Below are 21,035 nucleotides of genomic sequence, written 5' to 3'. Positions count from 1 at the left end.
GGCCGGCCTCTGCTCCTCCCCCGACTCCTCCCCCCGCACCCCCAGCCCGGCCAGAACGGCCCCCGGGACAGAGCGACGCGGAACCCCGGGCGCCTGGGTCCCCAGCATGATCCTCGGTGAGTGGGCCCTGCGGCTCCTAGCTCCAGGCTCCTGGGTCCCTCTCAGTAGGTCACCTCCCCAACCTCCCGGCACCGCGGTGACTGCGGCCGCCCGTGAGCGACCGGTTCCCCCTCCCCCTTCTTCTGGCTCCACATCTGGGGTCCCTGCTTCCCCTCTTCCCCAGGCTGCCGCTTCTCCCTGTAATCTATGGAGTAAAGGGGGAGGCAGTGCCGAGTGGGACCCCAGACCCATAAGGAGAACATTGCGTATTCATGAGGCTCATGAATATTATATGACAGTCTGAGAGAGGCAGGGGGAGGGGGCTGGTCCTGGCCCGGTAGAGTTGAGGGAAAGGTTCTGACCCCCCGCCCCAGCGCCTTCCCCCACCCTTAGCTCAGACTCTCCGACATCCTTCTGGGCCCAGGATAAGAGGGAAAGGAGGAAGTGGGGGGCGGGCGGGGGGAGAAGATGGGGAGTGGAGCTTCGAGGTGTGTGTGGTGGGAGGTAGGAACCTGAGGGCCGGAGATAAGGGGGCTGGGGAGAAGAAGGGGTGGGAAACTGTCCATCCCAGGGCCCCTGCGGCTTGCATCCTGTCTCCGCAGCCATCCTGCCCCAACACGCCGGGACCTGCCCCTCTCTCTCCCTGCTCTGGCTGCCTGGGCCCTTCCCGGCTTCCTTCTTCTTCCTTCTTCCCTCATCCCCACCCCCACCCCTGCCTTGGGCCGGGGGCACCAGGAGAGGAAGGGGCAACCGGGACAGTAAGGATGGGGGAGGGGAAGCCTCGCGGGGCTCTGACAGCCCTTCAGCCACAGCCACCCCATCCTCATGACCTACATCGGAAGGGAGCCCCGGGTGGGGGAGGACAGGGACTAGCTGCGCGCTGGACTCCTCATCTGCTCGGCTCCGGCCCCTGCCTCCAAAACAGTCGCAGGCCAGCTCTGTCCTCCGACCTCTGACCTCTACCCTGGCTAGGCCGGTTCCCGGGCCCTGTTTATGGTGGGAGACCCCCACCAGGCTGAGACACCTGTGGTCTCCCCGCCCCCCACTGGGGACACCTGGCTCCATGCTGGCGCCTGAGGGCTTGCGTGGCTCCCGCCTCAGCCCTCGCCTCAGCCCTGGGCTGTTTGCCTCCTTGGCTCTTTTGCTTTTCTTCTTTCATTTGACCCCTGTTGACTTTCCTCGTCTTTCCATCCCTCTGCCCTCCTTCTTCCATCTCTTTCTCTCCCCTCCGATGTCCCCTCACTTTCTCACTACTCTGTCTGCTCCCTCCACCTGGCACTCCACGGATCTATTAAACAAATGAGGGAAAAGAGGCCTGCCTCGTTCCCAAGAGTATCCCTAGCAGGGAAGAGACTCCCCACCCACTGTGAAGACTCCCTACCCTGAATGACCCTCACCAACACACCCTGGACGCAGGTCCCCAGAGCACAGGCTCCACATTCCTCCAACCTGTGCAGTCCCTGCACGCTGGCCCCACCCTGGGCACGGGCCCCACCCTGGGCACAGGCCCCAGAGACAGCATCATGCTCCTCCAGAACAGGCCATTGTGAGCCACACTTACTTCTCCTGGTCAATAGGTCCTAAAGAGGACCTCAGGGACCTGCTCAAGCCTGACCAAGACCCCACCATAGGAAAAATGCCTGGATCTACCAGTTGGACCCCCACCACATCTCCCTAGAGGACACTGTAATTAACTCCCTCCTGGTGCCCAGCCCCCAGAGGGGTAGGAAGCCTAGAGGCCCACACACCTTAGCCCTCTTTGAGGAAAGAAGGAGAGAGGGAGGAAACTGCTAGCCTGGGCTCAGCACTCACCCTCAGGGCCTGTGCTAAGGTTTGCAGGTGCGTGCGGCATGCTGAGTCCATGTGCATGGGGCCCCTGCCCAGCAGGGAATGCCCAGTCTTCCTGCTCAAGATCTAGACTGTGTGCCCAGGCTTAAGGTGGTGGTCTGGGCTCAGGTTCCCTTTTCCGGGCCTTTCTTACCATCCTCTCCAACTGGGCCCTGGTTTGTGCGGCTGGGAGCAGTTGGCGGGGAGGGGAAGGGGCATGAGGAGGCCCTTTCCCTTTCAGTCAGGTTGGAAAGATTTCCCAGGGGGCCTTCCCTTTCTTCCCTTCCTGTCCGCCTCCTCCCTATAGGCCATGCCCCCACACACATCCACCCTGGGGTTAATAGGGATGATGTTTTGAGTAGCTGTTCATAATCATCCCCTTGTTGCTTTCATCTTTGACTTCAAAGCCTTTCCAGCCTGCCTCCTGCCAAGGTGGGGGAAAATTGAGGCAGAAGGCGACAGATACATGGGACTTGGTCAAGAAGACGAGACCCAGGGGTTCAAGGTTCTCCCCTCAACCCCCAATTTTAGGCATTTCTGGGGAGGGAGAAGAGGGCAAAAGGCCTGAAGAGGAAAAGAGACAGATTAGATTCCAGTCCAGACTCCAATCCAATTCTCCCTTGAACCCAGAGTCTAATTCCCATTTTCACCCAGTGCTGAGCCTGTGCTTTTCACCATCTTGGGCGAGAACACTATTTGCAACTCTAACCCCGATAACTCTCTTTGATCTGAATCTCACGCTAGCCCAATCTCCAGACCAACGCTAACCCACAGCCCTACCCTAAGACCTTTCCTGGCTCCTGTCCCTACCCTGACAAGGCTACTCCCTGAGCCAGCTCACGGCCGACACGCCCATTCTTTACCACAAGGGCTTCAGGCCCCAGACCCAACCCAAAATAGCCAAGGGGCTGGGACTTCTGACCTGCCCAGAATTTCTGGGGAAGAGAGGAAGGAAAGGACCAGACCTCAATGGGATGGAAGGAGTCAGATGTGGCTTGGTTGTGGCCTGGTGCTGGAGAGGAAACCCGAGCAGGATCCAAATGTCCAGGGCTAGGTAGGGTGCAGAAATGGCCAGATGGACAGCCACCCAAGGGTCTGAGAGTTCGCCCCCTCCAAAGTACACTGGGAACTGTCTGTAACACAGCGTTTAGCAGTTCCCCACAGAGCTGGGTGGGGCTCTATCTGCTGGAGGTAATTACTCTAATGAGCTTCCCTCTGGAGTGGCCTGCCCTAGCCAGGCCCCAGCTCCTCCCTGCCCTGTCTGACATGTGTGCCATGCGCACGCACACATATGCAAACACACATACGCACTCCAGTTTGCTCTCCACCCCCTCCTCCAAAACCCCCTGAAGCCGTCACCTGCCAGACGTCAGAAGCCCTGGATTTCATCCCTCATTTCCTGCTTCCCTGGCCCTTAAGTATATTCCTGCCTTTCCCCCTCCTACCTCTAGTCAACCCAGAAGAGTATAGTGCTTTGCAAGCCTGTCTCTGGAGCTGGATAGACAGATTCAAATCCCTCAGCAGCTGTGTGACCTTGGTCAGGTAACAACCCCACTCTGAGCAGACTGCTGTCCTCTATAAGATGAGGATTCATTTATTTAGCGAACATGTATTGAGCTCCCTTCATGGCACGCCAGCACTTTGCATGGATTCGTTCCATCCTCTCAACAACTCCATGAGGCAGGTACTGTTGTTCTCAATTGACAAATGAGAAATGAGACTGAGAGAGTCTGAGAAACTGGCTTGTCACCCAGCTTGTGAGCAGTGGAACCATCAGCAGGGAGACTGTGTACCTAAAGGGCCTGGCATATAGTAAGGCCTCAAAAAGTGACACCTGGGGCCAGCCCGGTGGTGCAGCGGTTAAGTTCGCACGTTCCGCTTCTCAGCGGCGGGGGGTTCGCCGGTTTGGATCCCAGGTGCAGACATGGCACCGATTGGCACACCATGCTGTGGTAGGCATCCCACATATAAAGTAGAGGGAGATGGGCACAGATGTTAGCTCAGGGCCAGGCTTCCTCAGCAAAAAGAGGAGGACTGGCAGTAGTTAGCTCAGGGCTAATCTTCCTCAAAAAAAAAAAAAAGTGACAGCTATCATTATTCTCAGAAAAGGGGGAAAGGGACTGAGGCTGGGGCCACCTGAAACCAGGAGCCCTGCTTCTGTCCACTCAGCCCATAAGCTGCCCCCTGCCCCTGTCCCCACTTCGGAGCCCAGAAGGAGACAAATGAACCTCCCGTAGCCCACCCTGCTGCCTTGCCTCACTCTCTCCTCATTTCACTCCTTCTCCGGCGTCCCTTCCCTCCCTGCGCCCCCCCACCAGGGCTCATGTCGCGGGGGAAAGATGAGTTGCTGGCCACAGGCAACGGAGTGGCTGCTACCTGTTTTCCTCCAGCCCCTGGAAGTACATGGAACTTGCTCTCCCCTTCCTCTCCTTGAACAAGTTGGAAGCCTGTGCTGAGATCTCTGCTTGAGCCCTTTGGGGTTATGTAGCAGAGAAAGGATTCGCGACAGAGTGTGAACGATTTTGATTTAAAGATTTTATTTTTCCTTTTTCTCCCCAAAGCCCCTCAGTACATGGTTGTGTATTTTAGTTGTGGGTCATTCTAGCTGTGGCATGTGGGACGCCGCCTCAGCGTGGCCTGATGAGCGGTGCCCTGTCTGCACCCAGGATCCCAACCGGCGAAACCCCGGGCCGCCGAAGCGGAGCGTACAAACTTAACCGCTCAGCCACGGGGCAGGCCCCTGGATCTTGATTTAAATCCCACCTCTGATACTTACTGGCTGTGTGGCATCAGCCAAGTTTTTTAACTGCCCTGAGCCTCAGTTTCCTCATATGTCAGATGGAAAAAATAGTATCAGCTGCCCCATAGAATCATAGCTACCTCAGAGATTAAATGTGGTAACACTTAGAATTCATTACCTGGCACATAGTGGCTCCTCCATACCCTTTTTTTTGTTGTTGCCTTTTCTCTCCTCTGAGATGGGTGGTTGAGGCCTGGAGGCCTAGAGGGTCTAGAGCCGGGGAGAGAGTCAAGGAACTGAGCTGCTGTCTCTGGTGCTCTAGGGCAGGGCAAGTGCCAGCCCCAAACCAGCTGCTAGGAGTGGGTGCTGGGTGCCGGGGACTCTGGGAGCGCTCGGGTTTCTCTCACCATTCCTGAGGCCGCAGCCCAGGGCTCGTTAAGGCTGCCCTGGTCTTGTGTGCCAGGCAGGAGCGGGGCGGAGCACAGAGGGGAGAAGCCATGAGGGGACAGACCAGGAAGGGGAGATGGTCGGACTGTCCCATCAGTCCGTCTGTCCCTCTCTTCTGTCTCCCTGTCTTGCTCTCTCTCTTCTCTGTCCTTTGATCTTTCTACCGTAGTCTCTAGCTCTGTGTGTGTCCAGCTTTCCTGCAGTGTCTCTGTTTTTCTCTCTCATTTCACTCTCTTCCATCTCTCCATTGTTCTCTATCCTCTCTCTCAGTGTCTATGTCCCTTTTTCAGTTGCCTATTCCTGCTTCTGTCAGTCTTTCCCATTTTCTCACTCACCTTTGTCTGTCTGTCTCTCTCACTCACTCGCTTGCTCCTCTTCCCCTACCCCATCCCAACCCTGAGGTGGCAGAGGAGGGAATGGACACAGGGCGTACAGACCCCCAGCTGCCCAAAGGCCAAAGCCAAGCATCTTGCCCTCTCCTTCACCCTTAGATGTCTGGAGCCTGAGCTCCCAGCAGCCCTGACCCCTCTCTGCCTCAGGCACCCTGGCCACCTAGTCCTAGCACTGGGTGGAAGAGACAGACCCCTCCAGACCTTTCTGGACCAGCTCCCTGCCCCCAGCTGTGCCTGAGCCCTCCCCACCCCCTCCTTCTCTCCTCCGATTCCCCTAATCCCTGCTCCCCCGCCCTCCCCTCTGCCCCACTTTTCCAGGACTCTGATTGGCTGATACTACTGACTGGACTGGGGGGGAGGGGGCTGGTAAGGGAGGGGGCAGGGGGCAGAACCAAGGGAAGGGGAGCTGTCAGGCCCAGGCCCCTGGGGGGCCAGGGCCAGGCCACTGCCTGCGGGCAGCGGGCACCAGAAACTGAAGGTATGAAAAGGGGCAGTCTCTATGGAGGAAGCAGGAAAGGATCCAGGAGGACCCTCTGCCCAGTAAGGTCAAGGGAGGACGGGGCCAAGCTTGCAGCCTCTTGGGTTTGCCTTTGTTCCTGGGAACTGCTGTTGCTGGCGGGGGGGTTGCTAGAGCAGTGAAGGGCAGCCAGAGTTCCCTGACTGGTGGACAGCGAGGTCGCTGAAGGGAGCTGGGCCAGTGGAAGCCCAGAGGGGTCCTGAGGGCCTTTGGGCCACCCGGCCACTCCACCTGTTTAGAACCTGGCAGGGCTCCTCCCATGCTTCTTGGGGGAGGAAAAAAAGGTTTCAGAGGAGGGTAGTGGAGTGGCTAGCCTGAATTTTCATTTCCCCTTGGGGTCAGACCTAGGCATTCCCCTCCCAGAGGCCAGCATGGTTCCCCCTGCAGAGCTGGAGCCACACACTCCCGGTGCACCAGAGGGGCCTGGGGATCCAGAAAGGTTGGGAGAAGGGGCTCTGAGGATGGCCCCAGGCCGTCTACCTCCCAGAGCAAATGCGGCTTACCTACTACCTACCCCCTACCGCCACCAAATGTCGACAGTTAATTAAGAGTTGTGATTGGGACAAAATCATAACTGTTTGGGGAGCCTGAAAGATTCAGTAGCCCTCCTCCAAATCTAGGCCTCAATATTCTCCTCTGGGCAGTGGGATGAATCACCCACCTGACTATTTTCTCTGGGGTGAGACCTAGCTTTTGGGATTCCCTAGGGGAAAGCAAAACCAGAAAGAAGGGAGTGGCCAGGGCTCCAGCCAGCAGCCTATAGAGAATGTCTGTGCTCTTCCTGGGTCTGTAAAATGCCTAAAGGTCTAGGGGGAGGGAGGCTGGAAAAGGGGGAAGTGAAAACCACCCAGAAGGGAAGGACTGGTCTGCACCCTCCCCCAGGCCCACAGGGCCCCTTGCTCCATTGCTCCGGAGCCAGCAAGCAGGGGAAGTGTGTGTGCATGGGGGTCACACTACCAAGTGTGGGGGGCCCAGCTGGGGAGTGGGACTGACAGGGCTGGATGGGGCTCCCGAGCTTCCATCTTTCTGTGCCACATAATGTTTTCTCTGTCCTTCAGGCAGCCTGAGCCGGGCAGGGCCCCTCCCTCTGCTACGGCAGCCCCCCATCATGCAGCCACCGCTGGACCTCAAGCAGATCCTGCCCTTCCCACTGGAACCTGCCCCCACCCTGGGCCTCTTCAGCAACTACAGCACTGTGAGTAGCAGCCAGGCTGCCTTCTCCACCCTCCTGTGACCCTGACTCCGTCTCTCCCTCCGACTCCCATGTCCTCTTCTCCTCTTGTATCTGATTCCTTATGTCTTCTTAGGACCCCATCTCCCTTACTTCTAGACAATTACAAGTATTGTTGGCTATCTGGGATACTATTAGCAATAACAACAATAACTAGTATTTGCTGAGGTCTTGCTACGGGCCAGACACTGTGCTGTGCGTTTTAAAGGCATCATCTCATTTAGTCCTCCAATGAATCGCACCACCATCTCGGGAAGCAACGAGGCCTAGATTGGTGGTTGTGGTGGCAGGGAAGTGGGAGGGGTGATGGGTACTGAATCTAGAAAAAGGGAACAAGCAGGGGCATAAGCATGCCTGTTTGTAAATCCCAGCTCTCTGGAGCCTGCAGTTGGGTGGGTAGGGTCAGTGGGGTAGGTCCTGGAGAGCTGGCAAAGTTGTCTATATTTAACACAATATAAAATAGGGAGCCATGACCCATTCTTGAGCAGGGGTGACTTGGTAAGGACAGTGTTTGGGAAGGTGAGGAGTGGGGCCGCTGGATGGAAGGGAGCAGAGGCTGGAGGAGGCTGGCCAGTTAGGAGGCTGTCCCAGCCATGCAGGCCTACAGGGAAGCCTGGAGGGCCAGACCAGGCCAGTGGCAGTGGCAGTGTGAATGGAAAGGAAGAGAGGATGGACAAGGTGTTTCCAAGGAAATATTGACAGGCCATGGTGACCAGCTGATGTTTGGGGGTGGGGGAGAAGAGAGAGGATGACTCCAGCACTTAGGCCTCTGTGCCTGGGTGAGAGAAGTCACCTTGACGGGGCCGGGGGCTGGAGGAGGAAGCTGGTCTGGGGCAAGGCTGCTGAACTCACTTTTGGACATGGTGAGTTGGTATACCAGTGGGACATTGAGCCAAAAATGTCCAACAGTCAGAAGTTGGGGCCTGGCGAGTGGCCTAGAGCTAAAGGTTTGGGGGAAGTCAGTCTTATTCAACTCAAATAATCCACTATCAAACCATATCAGCTACAGACGTGTATTGAGCATCAACTATGCACCAGGTCCGGCAGTATACGCTTCTATACATGATCTCATTTAATCTCTCAACCCCACCAGGTGGGCATTATTATTCCTGCTGGACAGATGGGAAGACAGAAATTATTCTAAGTTGACATAGTGTGTGCCTAAGGCATGATTTGAACCCATAGCATCTGACTCCAAAGAGAATTCTCTTCATACCGTAGCTGCTTCTTCCAAACTTCTCCCAAAGAATCCAAAGCAACATTTGCACAGCACTTTGAAGTTCACAGAGTGTTTTTCATAGCTCAATCTTTATAGCAACCCCATGCGGTCACTGTTGTTTTATCCTCGTTTTGCAAGTGAGAACATTGAGTACTGACTATAAGCAAGGCGGTGTTCTGGAGACATGAGGGTAAATGTGACATGGTCCCATCTTGGAGGAGCTTAGGTTTAGGGGAGAAATAGAGACACGTGTGTAGCGATCATAATACAAAACAGAGGAAGGATGATCAATATTGTGACAGAGACACTAAGATTCAATTGTCAAAAAAAGCTTTTTGAGCACCTAGTCGGCACTGGGCACTGTGCCTGGTGTCGGGAACACGGGGCTCAGTCTGTGCCCTTGGAGAGCTCACGGTTTAGTAGGAAAGCTAAGTTAACAGTCACCCTCTAGGGTGAGCAGAGCCGTGTCAGAGGCATTGAGGTTGCACGGGAGCCCAAGGGGCGTCAACAAAGGCTTGCTGGATGCCAGGTGCCTCAGCCCAAGCTAAGCAGGGAAAGAAGAGAGCAGAGGAAAGAGGGATTGACCCTGCAGCAGGAGGCATAGGATTTAGGCTTTGAAGAATTATTAGTTGGATTTTAAAAGGGGCCTTACCTTAGAGAACATTCCAGACTGAAGCAAGGGCTTCAGCATGAACAAGGGCTAGAAAAGAACACTGGAGAAAGTGCAATTGATTAGATGTGACTGGAGCAGAAGGTACTGGGAATACCTTGCCCCCATCTACATACCTGAATGACACTTACCCTCAGGTGTCCCATCATTGTCCCCATTTTATAGATGAGGAAACACAGACCCAGAGAGGTGAAGTGACTTGCGCAAGGTCACAAAGCTACTTAGTCAATTCACATGGATAATGCAGGGTTTCTGACTCTCCTAGGGTTCAGGGCTCCACTGCCTCAGGTGGGGACGAGCTATTTAAAGCCACGTGCACAGATAAGCCTGGAGTGTGCAGCAGGGTGTTGAGCAGCACCAACTTTGGCCTCTAACTGGCAGAATTTGAAATGATGTTCCAAAAGTACTGGCTGTGTGACCTTAGGCAAATTACTTAACCACTCTGAACCTCAATTTTCCCAGCTGTAAAATAGGAAAGTAATAGTACCAACTCACAGGCTGCTGTGAGAATCATATTACATAATCATAACGCCTAACACAAAGTAAGTGTTCAGTCAGCATTGGCTGCTGTGATTGTCATGTTATTGCTTATTTTTTTTATTTAAGGGAGGATCAGAGAGAGAAAGATAGCATGGCCAAGGCCTCAGCCTTGGGGATTAAGCAAAATCAGGCAGTGGGAACAGGAGGAGGCTCCAGCAAAGGAAATGGAGGAGACACAGAGCAAGTGGGGACGGAAGGTTCCTGTAGAGTTGGAGAAGCCAAGGGAGAGAGTGTGGCGGGCTGCATCAATAGTGTCAAATTCTGCAGGGGAACGGGGACTGCAGGAAGGCTGCAGACGGCCTTTGGCAGAACTGTGCAGCACTAAGTACACGGCTTTGGAGTCAGGCTGCCCAGGTTTAAATTCAGATCCCAGTTCAGCCACTTACTAGCTTATGACCTTGGGCAAATTATTTAACCTCTGTAAACCTTAGTTCCCTCATCTATAACTGAAGATAATAATAGTCCTTACTTCGAATAGTGGTTGTGAAGATTAAATTAGATAATCCATGCAAAGAGCTCAGGACAGAGGCTGGCACTTCCCAAGGGCTCAGTCAGCATTAGGTGGTGGTGGTGGTGGCATTTTTCATGGCAGAGTCTCTCCCTCCCTGGACTAATACCTCCCGATCTTTCTCCTACTTGGGCAGTTCCTACCCCTTACACCCCTCCCCGCACTATGCTTCCCACTGCCCTTAGACGTCCCTCACTGTCTCCCAAAGACAGCCCCCTCTACATCCAGTCCCCTGCTTCCGTCATCTCTCTGGCCTAGATGAGATGGGATGGGAGGGGCTGAGATCTAGAGACGGGAGAGTGGGGATCCTCGGACGTGTCCAGAGAGAATGAGGCGTCTGGGGGAGTGGGCTGGGGTCCTCTGCCTCCTGCCCATCGTCCCCCAGTGCTGCCCCCACTCGACCGCCAGAGGGCAGCAAGTGCACGAAACATAAGCGCTTCGGGAACCTGGTTCTCCAGCAGGTGGCGGGCGACGGGAGGAGATGGGAAGAAGTTAGGGACGATGTCCCCAGTCTGAGGTCGCTTCTGCCCACGGCGCCCCTAGGTCCACTGTTCAGAGGAGTCACTGAGAGAGCAGTGCCTGACACCCGGGTACCTAGATTCGGTTTCGCCTCCCTAGTAGGGGAAGTGACATGTAAAAGGGGCAGAAGAGCCGTGTGCAGAGGGTGCAGAGGGAGCAGGGGAAGGGTCGTCTGGGAACTCGGAAGAGAGGCTGTCAGCAGGGTAGTGAGGGTCAGGGAGGAAGGGATGAAAGAAAGGAGAAATGTCCAAGCTAGAGAAACAGGGTCGTCTATAGGATTGGTGGAGACGCTGGACCCATCAAGGGTTCCCAGTGGAGGAAGCCGAGGACATCTGATCAATGCCCCGTCGCCGGGCCAAGCGCCCCCTCGCCAGGACAAGGTCTTCCCTAGAACGAATGTCTGGACAGGAACACCCCCTCCTCCTCTTTTCGCCCTAGCCCCCGCCCGTTCATCCGTCTGACTCCCTATCCCCGCCCCCGTCCTCGGCCCGCCCTCGGCCCCGCCTCTGGGGCGGGCTCCGGTCCTGGCCGGCGCCGCCTCCCCTTCTCCGGACCCGGCCGGGCCGCACAGCCCCGAGCCACCCGGGCAACCAGCGCCGCGTCCCCGGCCTGCCTGGCCCGGCCAGGTTCGGGTCCCCCGCCCGGGTCCGCCACCCCGGGCCATGGAGCCGCGGCCCCCGGGGTCCCGCAGGGTAAGCCACCCGGCCCCTCCTCTCTCCCTGGCTCCCGCCGCTGCCGCAGCGCCCCCCACCCCCAACCCCATCCCCGCCCGCCCCTGCCGGGCTGGCGACCTCTCCCTTCGCCCGGTCCTTGGGTTATCCGGCCCATCCCCCACAACCGGCACGGCCCCAAGCAATCTCTGGATCCCAGCTGGCGCCCCGAGACTGCTGCCACCATACTGGATACCCCTGCCTCTGCTTCTCAGATCCCTGGATTCCCCCAAATCTTCAGACTTTCCATCAGGTCCTACACCGCCCCTCAAATTACCATGCCGCTCAGATCCCTCTTATCCAGCCCTGACCCCATCCCAGTCTCTCTCCCCTTCCCAGCATCCCTCCTCCACCAGCTTCCACCTGCTCTTTAGACACCCCCTAGCTCCCTCTTTCCTATTTCAATCCTTCCTGTCCCTCAGGTCTTCCTACCCCGGAGATTCCACCCCCTTCCCTTTCGCCTTTATTTTGGGGGGATGGGGAAGTGGGGTGGTCAGACAAGGGGCAGCCGGTTCCATCAGATAAAGGGCAATGGAAGGAAATATAATCACATCCCCCCCTTCTGTCCCTGATCTGGTTTCCCCCCTTCCCTCCCCCTTGCCCTTCCTGATTCATTTTGCCCCAGCTCTGGGATGATTCCCCTTCACGTCTGCCGTTGGAGGGCAGGTGGGAGGGGACTGTTTTGTGGACATTTCCAGGCAGTGTCTAGGCCAAAATCCTAGGGAAGGGGCTCTGGAGTGAGATGGGCTCTGGGAGATGCTGGCCTCCACCCCTCCCCAGAGAGCCCTCATCTAGGTCACCAGGGCCTCTTGACCTTGGCCTGGAGCGGCACTTTAGTGGCTCACGTTCCACCTGCGCAGGGATTGGGCCCAGGAGCACTCACCTTCCGCCTGAAGTCTCCTCAGTTCCTGGAGGAGAGGGTGGAAGGACCCACTTGACTAGGTTACTGCCCTCTTCCCCGCCCACCCCCACCCATAGTTGGTATTTCTGTACTTAAACCTGAGGAGGGGGGTGTGGGAGAGAAAAGGCTCTCTCGCCCTGGAGGAAGGACCCAAGTGGGGCAGGGACCATTACCAGAGGATGGATGTTGGGATGGTCAGCCCGAGAGTCACCTCAGGGCATTGGGTCCTCAGCCACTCTGGGCAGTAGGCTGAGGTGATGGGGTGGGCCACAAAGAGAACCAGGGGCCTCTGCTCTCCCCTCTCCATCCCACTCCTCTCTCCCTACTGTTTTCATTGACTTAGGTTTCCTGGCCCAGATTGGGTTTCTGTTTGGGCTGAATTCTACTCCCCACCCAGCATGTGAGGAAGCCCAGGGGCTGAGGAGAGCCCTGGAACAGAATTCGGGGTCTCTGGAAGGGAGGACTGACGCCTGGAGACTGGGAGCTGAGAGCAGTCATCTGTCTCCCCTTTCTGATTAAAGCCTGTCTCCAACTTGGTCTGTCTTTCTTTCTGCCAAATACATCATACATTCACACAGATAAACACACAGCTGAAGATTACACAACCTGACCGTTCATGGCGTCGGCAAAGCCCCCGACACAGAAATGTTGATACACAAATGATGTACACACAGCACATGACACTCCTTCACACTCCACCCATGCACAGATTGATCACAGCCTGCCTAGACACACACAGACACACCCCTTCTTCCCCTGTTTGGCTTTTCTTTGAATAGGACCTGGGCTTCCAGGAGGTAAAAAGTGAGTCACTGAGAGGGGCTGCTTCCAGCCAAGGGCAGGCCAAGAAATGGACACCTGTCAGCCAGACCAGTTACCTGAAGCTGGTTGTGACTCCTGCCTCCACTACTACCTACTGAGGCAGCCCATGTCACAGGATGCTAAAGCCCTTTCCTGACATTAGCCCCAACCAGCCAGGGGAGCAGAGCAGAGCCAGGACGTGTGGGCTCTCCAGCCTCCAACCACCTTCTTCCCCCTGCCTCTTGTTCCTGTGTCTCACTGGGAAACATGAAGACCTAGGGTAGAGAGAGGAGCTCAGCTGAGGATCTCAGGACCCCCAAGTCCCCAGAAACTCTTTTTCACTTGATCCTTCCACCTGGAAGATAAGGCTTCAGCTCTAAGTTGGTTCCTTCTTATGAGAGGTCCCAGCCATCACCCAATCCTCCTCAGCCTCAGCTGCATTCCAGTCTCGCCTCTCCCTGGCCGCCTAGGGGCCAGAAGGGAGGAGGACTGTGCAGGGAGGCAGTTTTCTTGCCTCTGGCCCCTGGCGTCATCCCCTGAGAGCAGAAGGCCTCAGAGAGAAACTCCCATCCTCTCCCCTCCTCATGTGAACTCTTGGCAGGAGACTGCAAAGACATCTGCTGACCCAGGGTGGGGGCAGAGACTGTTCCTAATCCCGCCCAGCCCCAGAGCCCTGCCCCAGAAGCCCTGCGATCAGGGAGAGAGAGCTCAGAAGATCTCTGTGCTGCCTCAGGCCAGCCCAGGTTCTTCAGTTCCCCCTACTTATTCCCCATTATTCGCTAGAGCCACCTACTCTCTCCTGAGTTCTTTTACTCCCTTTAGAAGCTGTTGCCTTAAAGAGGTCCAGGGAGGGAGTGTGTTAGGGCAACCTGGGGCCCAGAGATGGGAAGCTGGGAACATCTGTCTCCTGGGACCAGGAGCTTGGCTTGGTAGACAGTCTTGCCTGAGTGGGGGCCAAAAGAGTTCAAAGGCCTCAACTGAAAGCCCTAGAATCTGGAATGCTTTGGGACTTCCCATCAGTGGGCCTCTAGCGGGTCAGCCCAGCTATAGGAGATAGGTCAAGGGGACAGAGTCGGATCTTCATGGTGTGATGAACAGAGACAGCAGTCCCAGTTCAAGTTCCAGCTCTGCTGTTAACTCATGGTGTGACCTTGGGCAAACCACTTCTACTTACTGTCAAATGGGAGCATTGGGCCAGTTGATCCCTCAGGTCCCTTTCAGTGCTGTGAAGACTAGGCTGGGAAGGAATAAGGAATCAGAGGCATGCGGGGGTCAGGGGGAGGGGGCTCTGGGGACTTTGGTTCAACCCAGCTGCTGCCAGTGGGGGTATGATGGACATGAGCTTGTGCTGGGGTTCCTGGCTCAGCCCAGCCTGCCTCCACAGATGGACCCTGTGCAGAAGGCTGTGCTTTCCCACACTTTTGGGGGACCCTTGCTCAAGACCAAGAGGCCCATCATCTCCTGTAACGTCTGTCAGATCCGCTTCAATTCTCAGGTAAGAAACCCACCTGCTCACCCACCCACCAGGTGGGGCCGGGGCAGCCAGGGGATCTTGGGGGAGCTCTGGTGAGGGGTAGGGATTAAGGGGGTGTCAGGGGAAGAGCAGGGAATGGGGATACTGCAGGAAGCACAGGAGCTGAGGGAAGGCACCCGAGAGGGACAAGAGGTGGCTATAGATTTTGACACGAAATAGACCAGTCTTCTCAGGCTGCCCCTTCCCTCCTTGGGGACTGGGGCATCCCTGGCTCAGAACTTCTTGGAATATAGGTGGCCATCAGTGTCTGGGTGGCAGTGTGGCCTCCGGCCCACTGGTCCTTGGGTGCAGGGCTGAGTTAGGTCATTGGCCCCCCACAGAGCCTGTGCCCTCCTTGCCCTCTGCCACCCACTTCCCTCTAACTTCCCAGCTTCCTCCTCTCTCCATCCTTCTCCCTCCAAATCACACACAAGGCCTGGCCCCTTCCCTTCCCATGGGACTTTCACATGGGGAGAAGCCACCCAAAATTCAGAACCTAGGTGTCTGGCCTCCAAGATTTCCTCCCTCTGAGGCTCCCCTGGGACTTCTGTGTGGGTCTAAAGGGGGCTTTGTGGGGTGTAGGTTCTGAGAAAAACAGCAGAGCCTCATTCCGCTGAGTAGGGGAAAATAAAGCATGTTCTGTTTCTCTACCCAGTACACACACACACACACACACACACACCATGCTGCCAGGCTCTGCACACCACCACCCCACCCCTGGGCTGTCACTCTTCTTTTCCTGCCTATCCACACCTTTTATTTCTACTCTACCCTCTCTGGGTGACCTTGTGGCTCCAGGATTGTATGTTCTCAGCAGGGGGTGCATATGTAGGGGGGAGGGGTGGAACCAGGACAGCCAGCTTTAGGCCTTCCCTTTAACTCAACCCCAGGCATCCCCTCTCCCAACCTTGGCTCTACACACTGGTGGAGGGTGGAAGATTGGAGGGGTGGGGGGCCAACAGCAGGCAGCCCTCCCTGCTTTTTGTACTTCCCTTCCCTCCCCCACTAAGCAGCTCTGTTTTGACAGCTGTCTCTGCTGCTGTCTCTGTCTCCAGAGCTGGGCTTAGGGCCAGGGTCCTCCAGGGTGTCCGCAGAGGCTTCAGGGAAAATGAGATCCAGGGGGCAGTAATAAGGGTAGAGCCCGGGCCTCAGAGCTCCTGGGACGCCCAGCCTAAGGGTAGAAGCAGAGAAGGCTGTATCCTGGGCCAGGGGATCCAAGAGGCTGGGGGTCTAAGAGGATGCTGACTGGCTGTACTGCTAGGCCCTACCCATTTAGGAGTCTACTATAGGTTTGGGGTGCCCCTCCCTCACCCCAGGACTAGGTGGGAAGCCTGAGACAGCAGCCAGGCCCCGGGTGGGTGGTGGGGTGGAGCTGGCTAGTGGGGATCTAGGTTCCCAGCGACTCAAGCTTGAGAAGCTAGTCTGAACCCTAGGAATAACCAGGGCTCTTCGCCCATATGGGGCTTTACATCTCGCTGGTGTCGGGAGAGATTCACTGCAGCCTGCTGGGACCACCCTAGGACCTGAAGGAGCTCTTGAGGAGAATGGGCAGATGAAAGGTGATCTCAGATTCCATTCTCTTCCTCCATCCCTAAAGAGCCAGGCCGAGGCGCACTACAAGGGTAATCGCCACGCCCGAAGAGTTAAAGGCATCGAGGCTGCCAAGACCCGGGGCAGGGAGCCTGGCATCAGGGAACCTGGAGACCCAGCTCCCCCAGGCAGCACCACCCCAAATGGGGATGGTGTAGCCCCCCGTCCAGGTGTGTCTGACTCCCCCCATGTTCTTCCACTGATTTTTGTCTCCTCTGTCCTTCCTCCATTTCCCAGAACTCTCCTCTGCTTTCCTCTCCTTCCTCATCCCCCACCCCACCCTCCTCTGAGGTAAGTCCTGGGACCAAGCACAGCGATGCAAAATTTCCATCCTGTCACCCCCCACTTCCACCCCAGCTCCTCTCAATAAAGTCCCCACTGTCTGTCCTCCCTACCTCCCAGTGACTCAAAGAGGGGCTAGGGTGAGGCCACCTGGCAAACTTCCTCAAGAAAAAGGGAGCCATCACATCCAGGGAGAGGCCCCTTCATCTTGGGGAGGGGACAGAGGAGGGAATCAGGATATCTGAGGGCCTGCCCAATGGGGCTCCCTTCAAGGATGACCGAGAGTCCAAAAACCCAGGCAACCCCTTGTTGATCTTGGGTGGATCTTTTGACCTTTCTGGGCCTGAGTTTTCTTTCCTGGGAAATGGGGGAGTGAGCCTTAAAGATCTTTGAGGTCTTTTCCGGGTTTACAAAAAGCAGCTCTGAGATTCTTTCTCTCTCATGGCTGATGGCCATCCTCAACCATCCTCCCAGCCAAGAAACTCGAAAGAAGGAATATCAAGACAAGAAGATATGAGCCATTCCCACCCTGGGATTGCCACATCAGATGTCAGTCATGGCCAATTCCAGAGAGACCCAACATCCCCATTTCCTCCTTATCCTTGCCTGTCCTCCCTGCCCCACCCTAAGTAGGATAAGAACCAAGCATACGCACCACCAGCTTGGGAACCAGACCCCCACTCTCACCACACACACATACACACGGCAGTCAGGCGGGCTGAGTTCTAATTGTACTCTGACTGCTTCTCAGCCTGATCATCTTGGATTAACTTGTTAATATATCTGGAAATGGTGATGATGGTTGTAGCTAACATTTCTGGAATAGCACTGTTCTAGGTGCTGTACACATATTACTTCGTTTAGTTCCTACAGTATCTCTCAAAGGAGTTAATAATACCTGCCCTGCTTTTGTAAGCCATGAGGTCCTGTCCAGATTGAGATGTGAATGTGCTGTCTGGATCAGGATGGAGGTAAAGGATGTCTGAAATGAGTAAGAGAACTAAAAGGAAAGATCACAGGATGGACAAGCAAATGGACACCTGCAGGGGTCAGGAGGCCTCCTCCCACCAGCTCCCCACCCCTACTGCCAGCCTCCCCATGACCCGGAAACTGGATCAGCTGCTGGAGCAAGAATGGGAGCGCTAGAGTTTCCCCTGTACAGAGGCCAGAACCCAGTGCTGAGGCCTGGGGCCTGTGCATCTTTAATCGAGCCATGAATTATAGAGCAGCCTGCATCCCTGTTTCTTCCTTCTCCAGTTCTGCTGTTTCTGTTTCCCTTTTGCCATGTCTGTGTCTGTCTCTCTCCCAGCCTCTCCTCACCCTTCCTCTGCCCCTTCCTAGAGCTCTTTGGCATGCCTCCCTGGGGATTGGGCAGGACTCTGGGAAGGGGCTGGCTGGGCAGGAAGCCCAGGCTGGCTGGCAGGCCATTGAGGGGTGAATCCTTGTTCCATGCCTCTCCCCCTGGCTAGGCTGGCTGCCAGCTTTACCCTGAAGGGAGGTTGGTGGGGCTGGACCCCTCAGGCATTCCCAGCTTATGGAGAAAGAGCAAGGCATAAGAGTCTCACACCCAGCCTATGGCAGCTGGACCACATCTGGCTCTGGCCCAGGGCATGAGAGCATGCATGTTGTCACAGGGTGGGGATCCCTGGGCCCTTGCCCTCCAGGAAATGGGGGTGGGTCTCTTCCACATAAAGAATCTTCTCCAAAAGCCATCTGGGGTGACCCCTGTGTTTCTCCCCCAACAACAGTTTCCATGGAGAACGGACTGGGTCCCGCCCCAGGATCCCCAGAGAAACAGCCTGGCTCCCCATCCCCTCCCAGCATTCCGGAGACTGGTCAGGGTGCAACCAAGGGGGAAGGGGGCACTCCAGCCCCAGCTTCCCTGCCTGGTGGTAGCAAGGAAGAGGAGGAGAAGGCCAAGCGGCTGCTCTACTGTGCTCTGTGCAAGGTGGCAGTGAACTCCTTGTCCCAGCTCGAGGCACATAACAAAGGTATGGACTCCCCTGCCCCCACCCCCTGCCCCTGTCCTCAGCCCACTCCTGCTCCCTACATCCCAACTCCCCTGGCTTCCACAATCCTTGGACCCTTAAGATCTACCTGCCTTTCTCCCTCCCTAATCATCTCCCCCATTTCTTAGCCCCTTCCTTCCTCAGTCCCCCTACCTTACTTCTTTTACCTACTTCGTTCCCTTGACCCACCTTGTGTTTGGGAGGATCCCAAGGGGCTTGGAGAACCCCCACACTTGATGCCCGCCCCCCCCCCCCCCCCCCCGCCATTGTAAGTGGGAATGTGGGTATTGAGGCCAAATAGGCCTGGAGAATTTTTCCTCCACCCCTTATCTCCTGCCTTCTGTGGGCTTCAGGTACCAAGCACAAGACAATTCTGGAGGCCCGAAGTGGGCTGGGACCCATCAAAGCTTACCCTCGGCTGGGGCCTCCCACTCCCGGGGAACCCGAGGCCCCTGCCCAGGACCGAACCTTCCACTGTGAGATCTGCAATGTCAAGGTCAACTCGGAGGTCCAACTGAAACAGGTGGCTGCAAGGCCCTTCCCAGGAATTCTGGGCAGCTCCACCAGCTAAGGGGGGAGGGCGAACAGGGAACTTGGGTGAGGGGTCTTCCTCAGAATCTTCCCTTGGTGCCACAGAAGGGGCGGGGCCAGGTGCTTGGGCTGGGGGGGCGGGGGGGGGCATTACCAGTTACCAGTGTCATGGCCCTGCCCTCTGGCTGTTGCTCCTTTCCCAGTGGCTCACATCCCCCTACCCACTCGCCCCTGCAGCACATTTCCAGCCGGCGGCACCGAGATGGCGTGGCCGGGAAGCCCAACCCGCTACTGAGCCGTCACAAGAAGCCTAGGGGCGCCGGGGAGCTGACGGTGAGGCCTGGGTGCTGGAGAACCAGCACTCGGCAATAGAGGGACTGGAGCGGGGAGGCGAAGCGGACGCGAGTGGGCCCAGGAGAGGAGGCGGTTCGCAGGACCACGGAATGACTTCTCCCTCTCTCTCTTTCCCCGCCCTCTCCCCCCTGCAGGGCACGCTGACTTTCTCCAAGGAGCTCCCCAAGTCGCTGGCCGGCGGCCTGCTCCCCAGCCCCCTGGCGGTGGCTGCGGTGATGGCAGCCGCAGCAGGCTCCCCGCTGTCCCTGCGCCCGGCCCCAGCCGCACCTCTCCTCCAGGGACCGCCGATCACCCACCCCCTGCTCCACCCGGCCCCCGGGCCCATCCGAACTGCGCATGGACCCATCCTCTTCTCCCCCTATTGACCTGAACCATGAACCCCCTCCCATTCGACCCCCCCCCCCACCTCCAGCCGGGACCCAGGCCTCCGGGCTCCCAGCCCGCCCCTCCTCCCGGCACTCCCTGAATGATCTCTCTCCTTCCCCCCCCACCCCGAGGTACGGGGTTCCAGGAAAGGGGAGGGGTAGCGGGGAAGGGGGGCTTCAGAAGGGGGGGAACACCCCAGATCTCAGGGAACCCCGCCCCCTGCCCTTTTCCCTCTCCCTTTCCCTAGAAAAGGGGGGGCCGTCTCACCCCCAAGTCCCCTTGGAGACACCCCCCTCCCAAAAGCCATGTCCATCCAGCCCTTCCCCCCCAAACCTAGCACAAAACGGGGTTCACAAGCCATGGTCGGGGTCCGGGGGACAGAAATGGATTTTCTTGGCAATAAGCGGACTCTGGGACTCCGGCCCCCTATCCCCAAACTGAAGCGCTTCCGTGAACACCCCCGTCCTCCGCAGGGGGAGGGGAGCAGGCGGGATCCTCGGTCCCTCATAAGCACTTTGGTTTTACCGCCTGCAACCTCACTGTGCCCGCCCCGCACCATGCCCCAGCCCCAGGTCTAGCCGGACCCCTCGCAGGGGGCAGTACTTGGGGGCATCTCTGGCACTTGGGTGGGACCAAGTAGATGCCCCTATAGACCCTTCCCTCATCTTCTTCCTCCCCAGTCTGGATTCCATTCTTTTCACCAGCACCCATCGCCCAAGGGGTACCGAGGGGGGCAAGGGGTGTCCAGTCCAAGCCCACCCCCGCCTCGCCTTCCGCAAAACTGTGAGCAAAAAGCAATAGAAGCCTCGCCCCCGCCCCTCCCCTTCCCGCAGGATTCGCAGAGTCTGTAGCCTCCCCCATCCCAGATCCTATAGACCTCATGGCTGTCCCCTCCGACCAGACACCTCCACTGCACAATTCGGGCGGGGGCGTGACCTCCCCCCCCCCCCACCTCTGTGGTTTCCGTATCGTCAGCCCTTCCAGCCGCCGACCCGGGAGCGGGACGGGCCCCCACTGGCCTTCCCCTCCCCATCAACTCTTTCTGCTTGACGATGTAGCAACCCCGGCCCCCCATCCTCGTCTTTCCCTTTTCCCCCTCCCTGACAATAAAGTCTGGATTCGTTGCCCTCCGCCCCCCAGACTCAGACTCTCAACTTTGCCTGCTGTTTTGGGAGCAATTCCATGGGGAAGATGTATTCGTATGGTGAGGGGGGCCGGGACACAGGAAAGGGGCCAGAAGGAGGAGGGGGACCCGAGGCTTGTGCAAAA

The 21,035-nt window shown here is 57.1% G+C and overlaps 1 protein-coding gene across 11 annotated transcripts; it reads left to right on the top strand.

The window, feature by feature from the left end:
• The first annotated feature begins 1 nt into the window (after window position 1).
• On the top strand, window positions 2-20,907 carry ZNF385A (zinc finger protein 385A). Of its 11 annotated transcripts, none has more exons than XM_070621561.1 (8): window positions 2-116; window positions 7,081-7,217; window positions 14,506-14,616; window positions 16,232-16,394; window positions 18,255-18,497; window positions 18,869-19,038; window positions 19,284-19,379; window positions 19,535-20,907. In XM_070621561.1, the coding sequence occupies exons 1-8, from the start codon at window positions 107-109 to the stop codon at window positions 19,763-19,765; spliced, it is 1,161 nt and encodes a 386-aa protein (XP_070477662.1). In that variant the 5' UTR covers window positions 2-106; the 3' UTR covers window positions 19,766-20,907. The 11 variants fall into 11 exon arrangements, with proteins under 11 accessions (XP_070477662.1, XP_070477658.1, XP_070477655.1 ...); XM_070621554.1 differs by lacking the exon at window positions 2-116 and adding an exon at window positions 5,876-6,045; XM_070621562.1 differs by lacking the exon at window positions 2-116 and adding an exon at window positions 5,898-5,983.
• The last annotated feature ends 128 nt before the right edge of the window (window positions 20,908-21,035 follow it).

This window comes from Equus przewalskii, chromosome 5 (assembly GCF_037783145.1).
Source record: "Equus przewalskii isolate Varuska chromosome 5, EquPr2, whole genome shotgun sequence".
Taxonomy (NCBI): domain Eukaryota; kingdom Metazoa; phylum Chordata; class Mammalia; order Perissodactyla; family Equidae; genus Equus; species Equus przewalskii.
The sequence above is the reverse complement of the archived record's forward strand: the minus strand, read 5'-3'. Positions and strand labels throughout refer to the sequence as shown.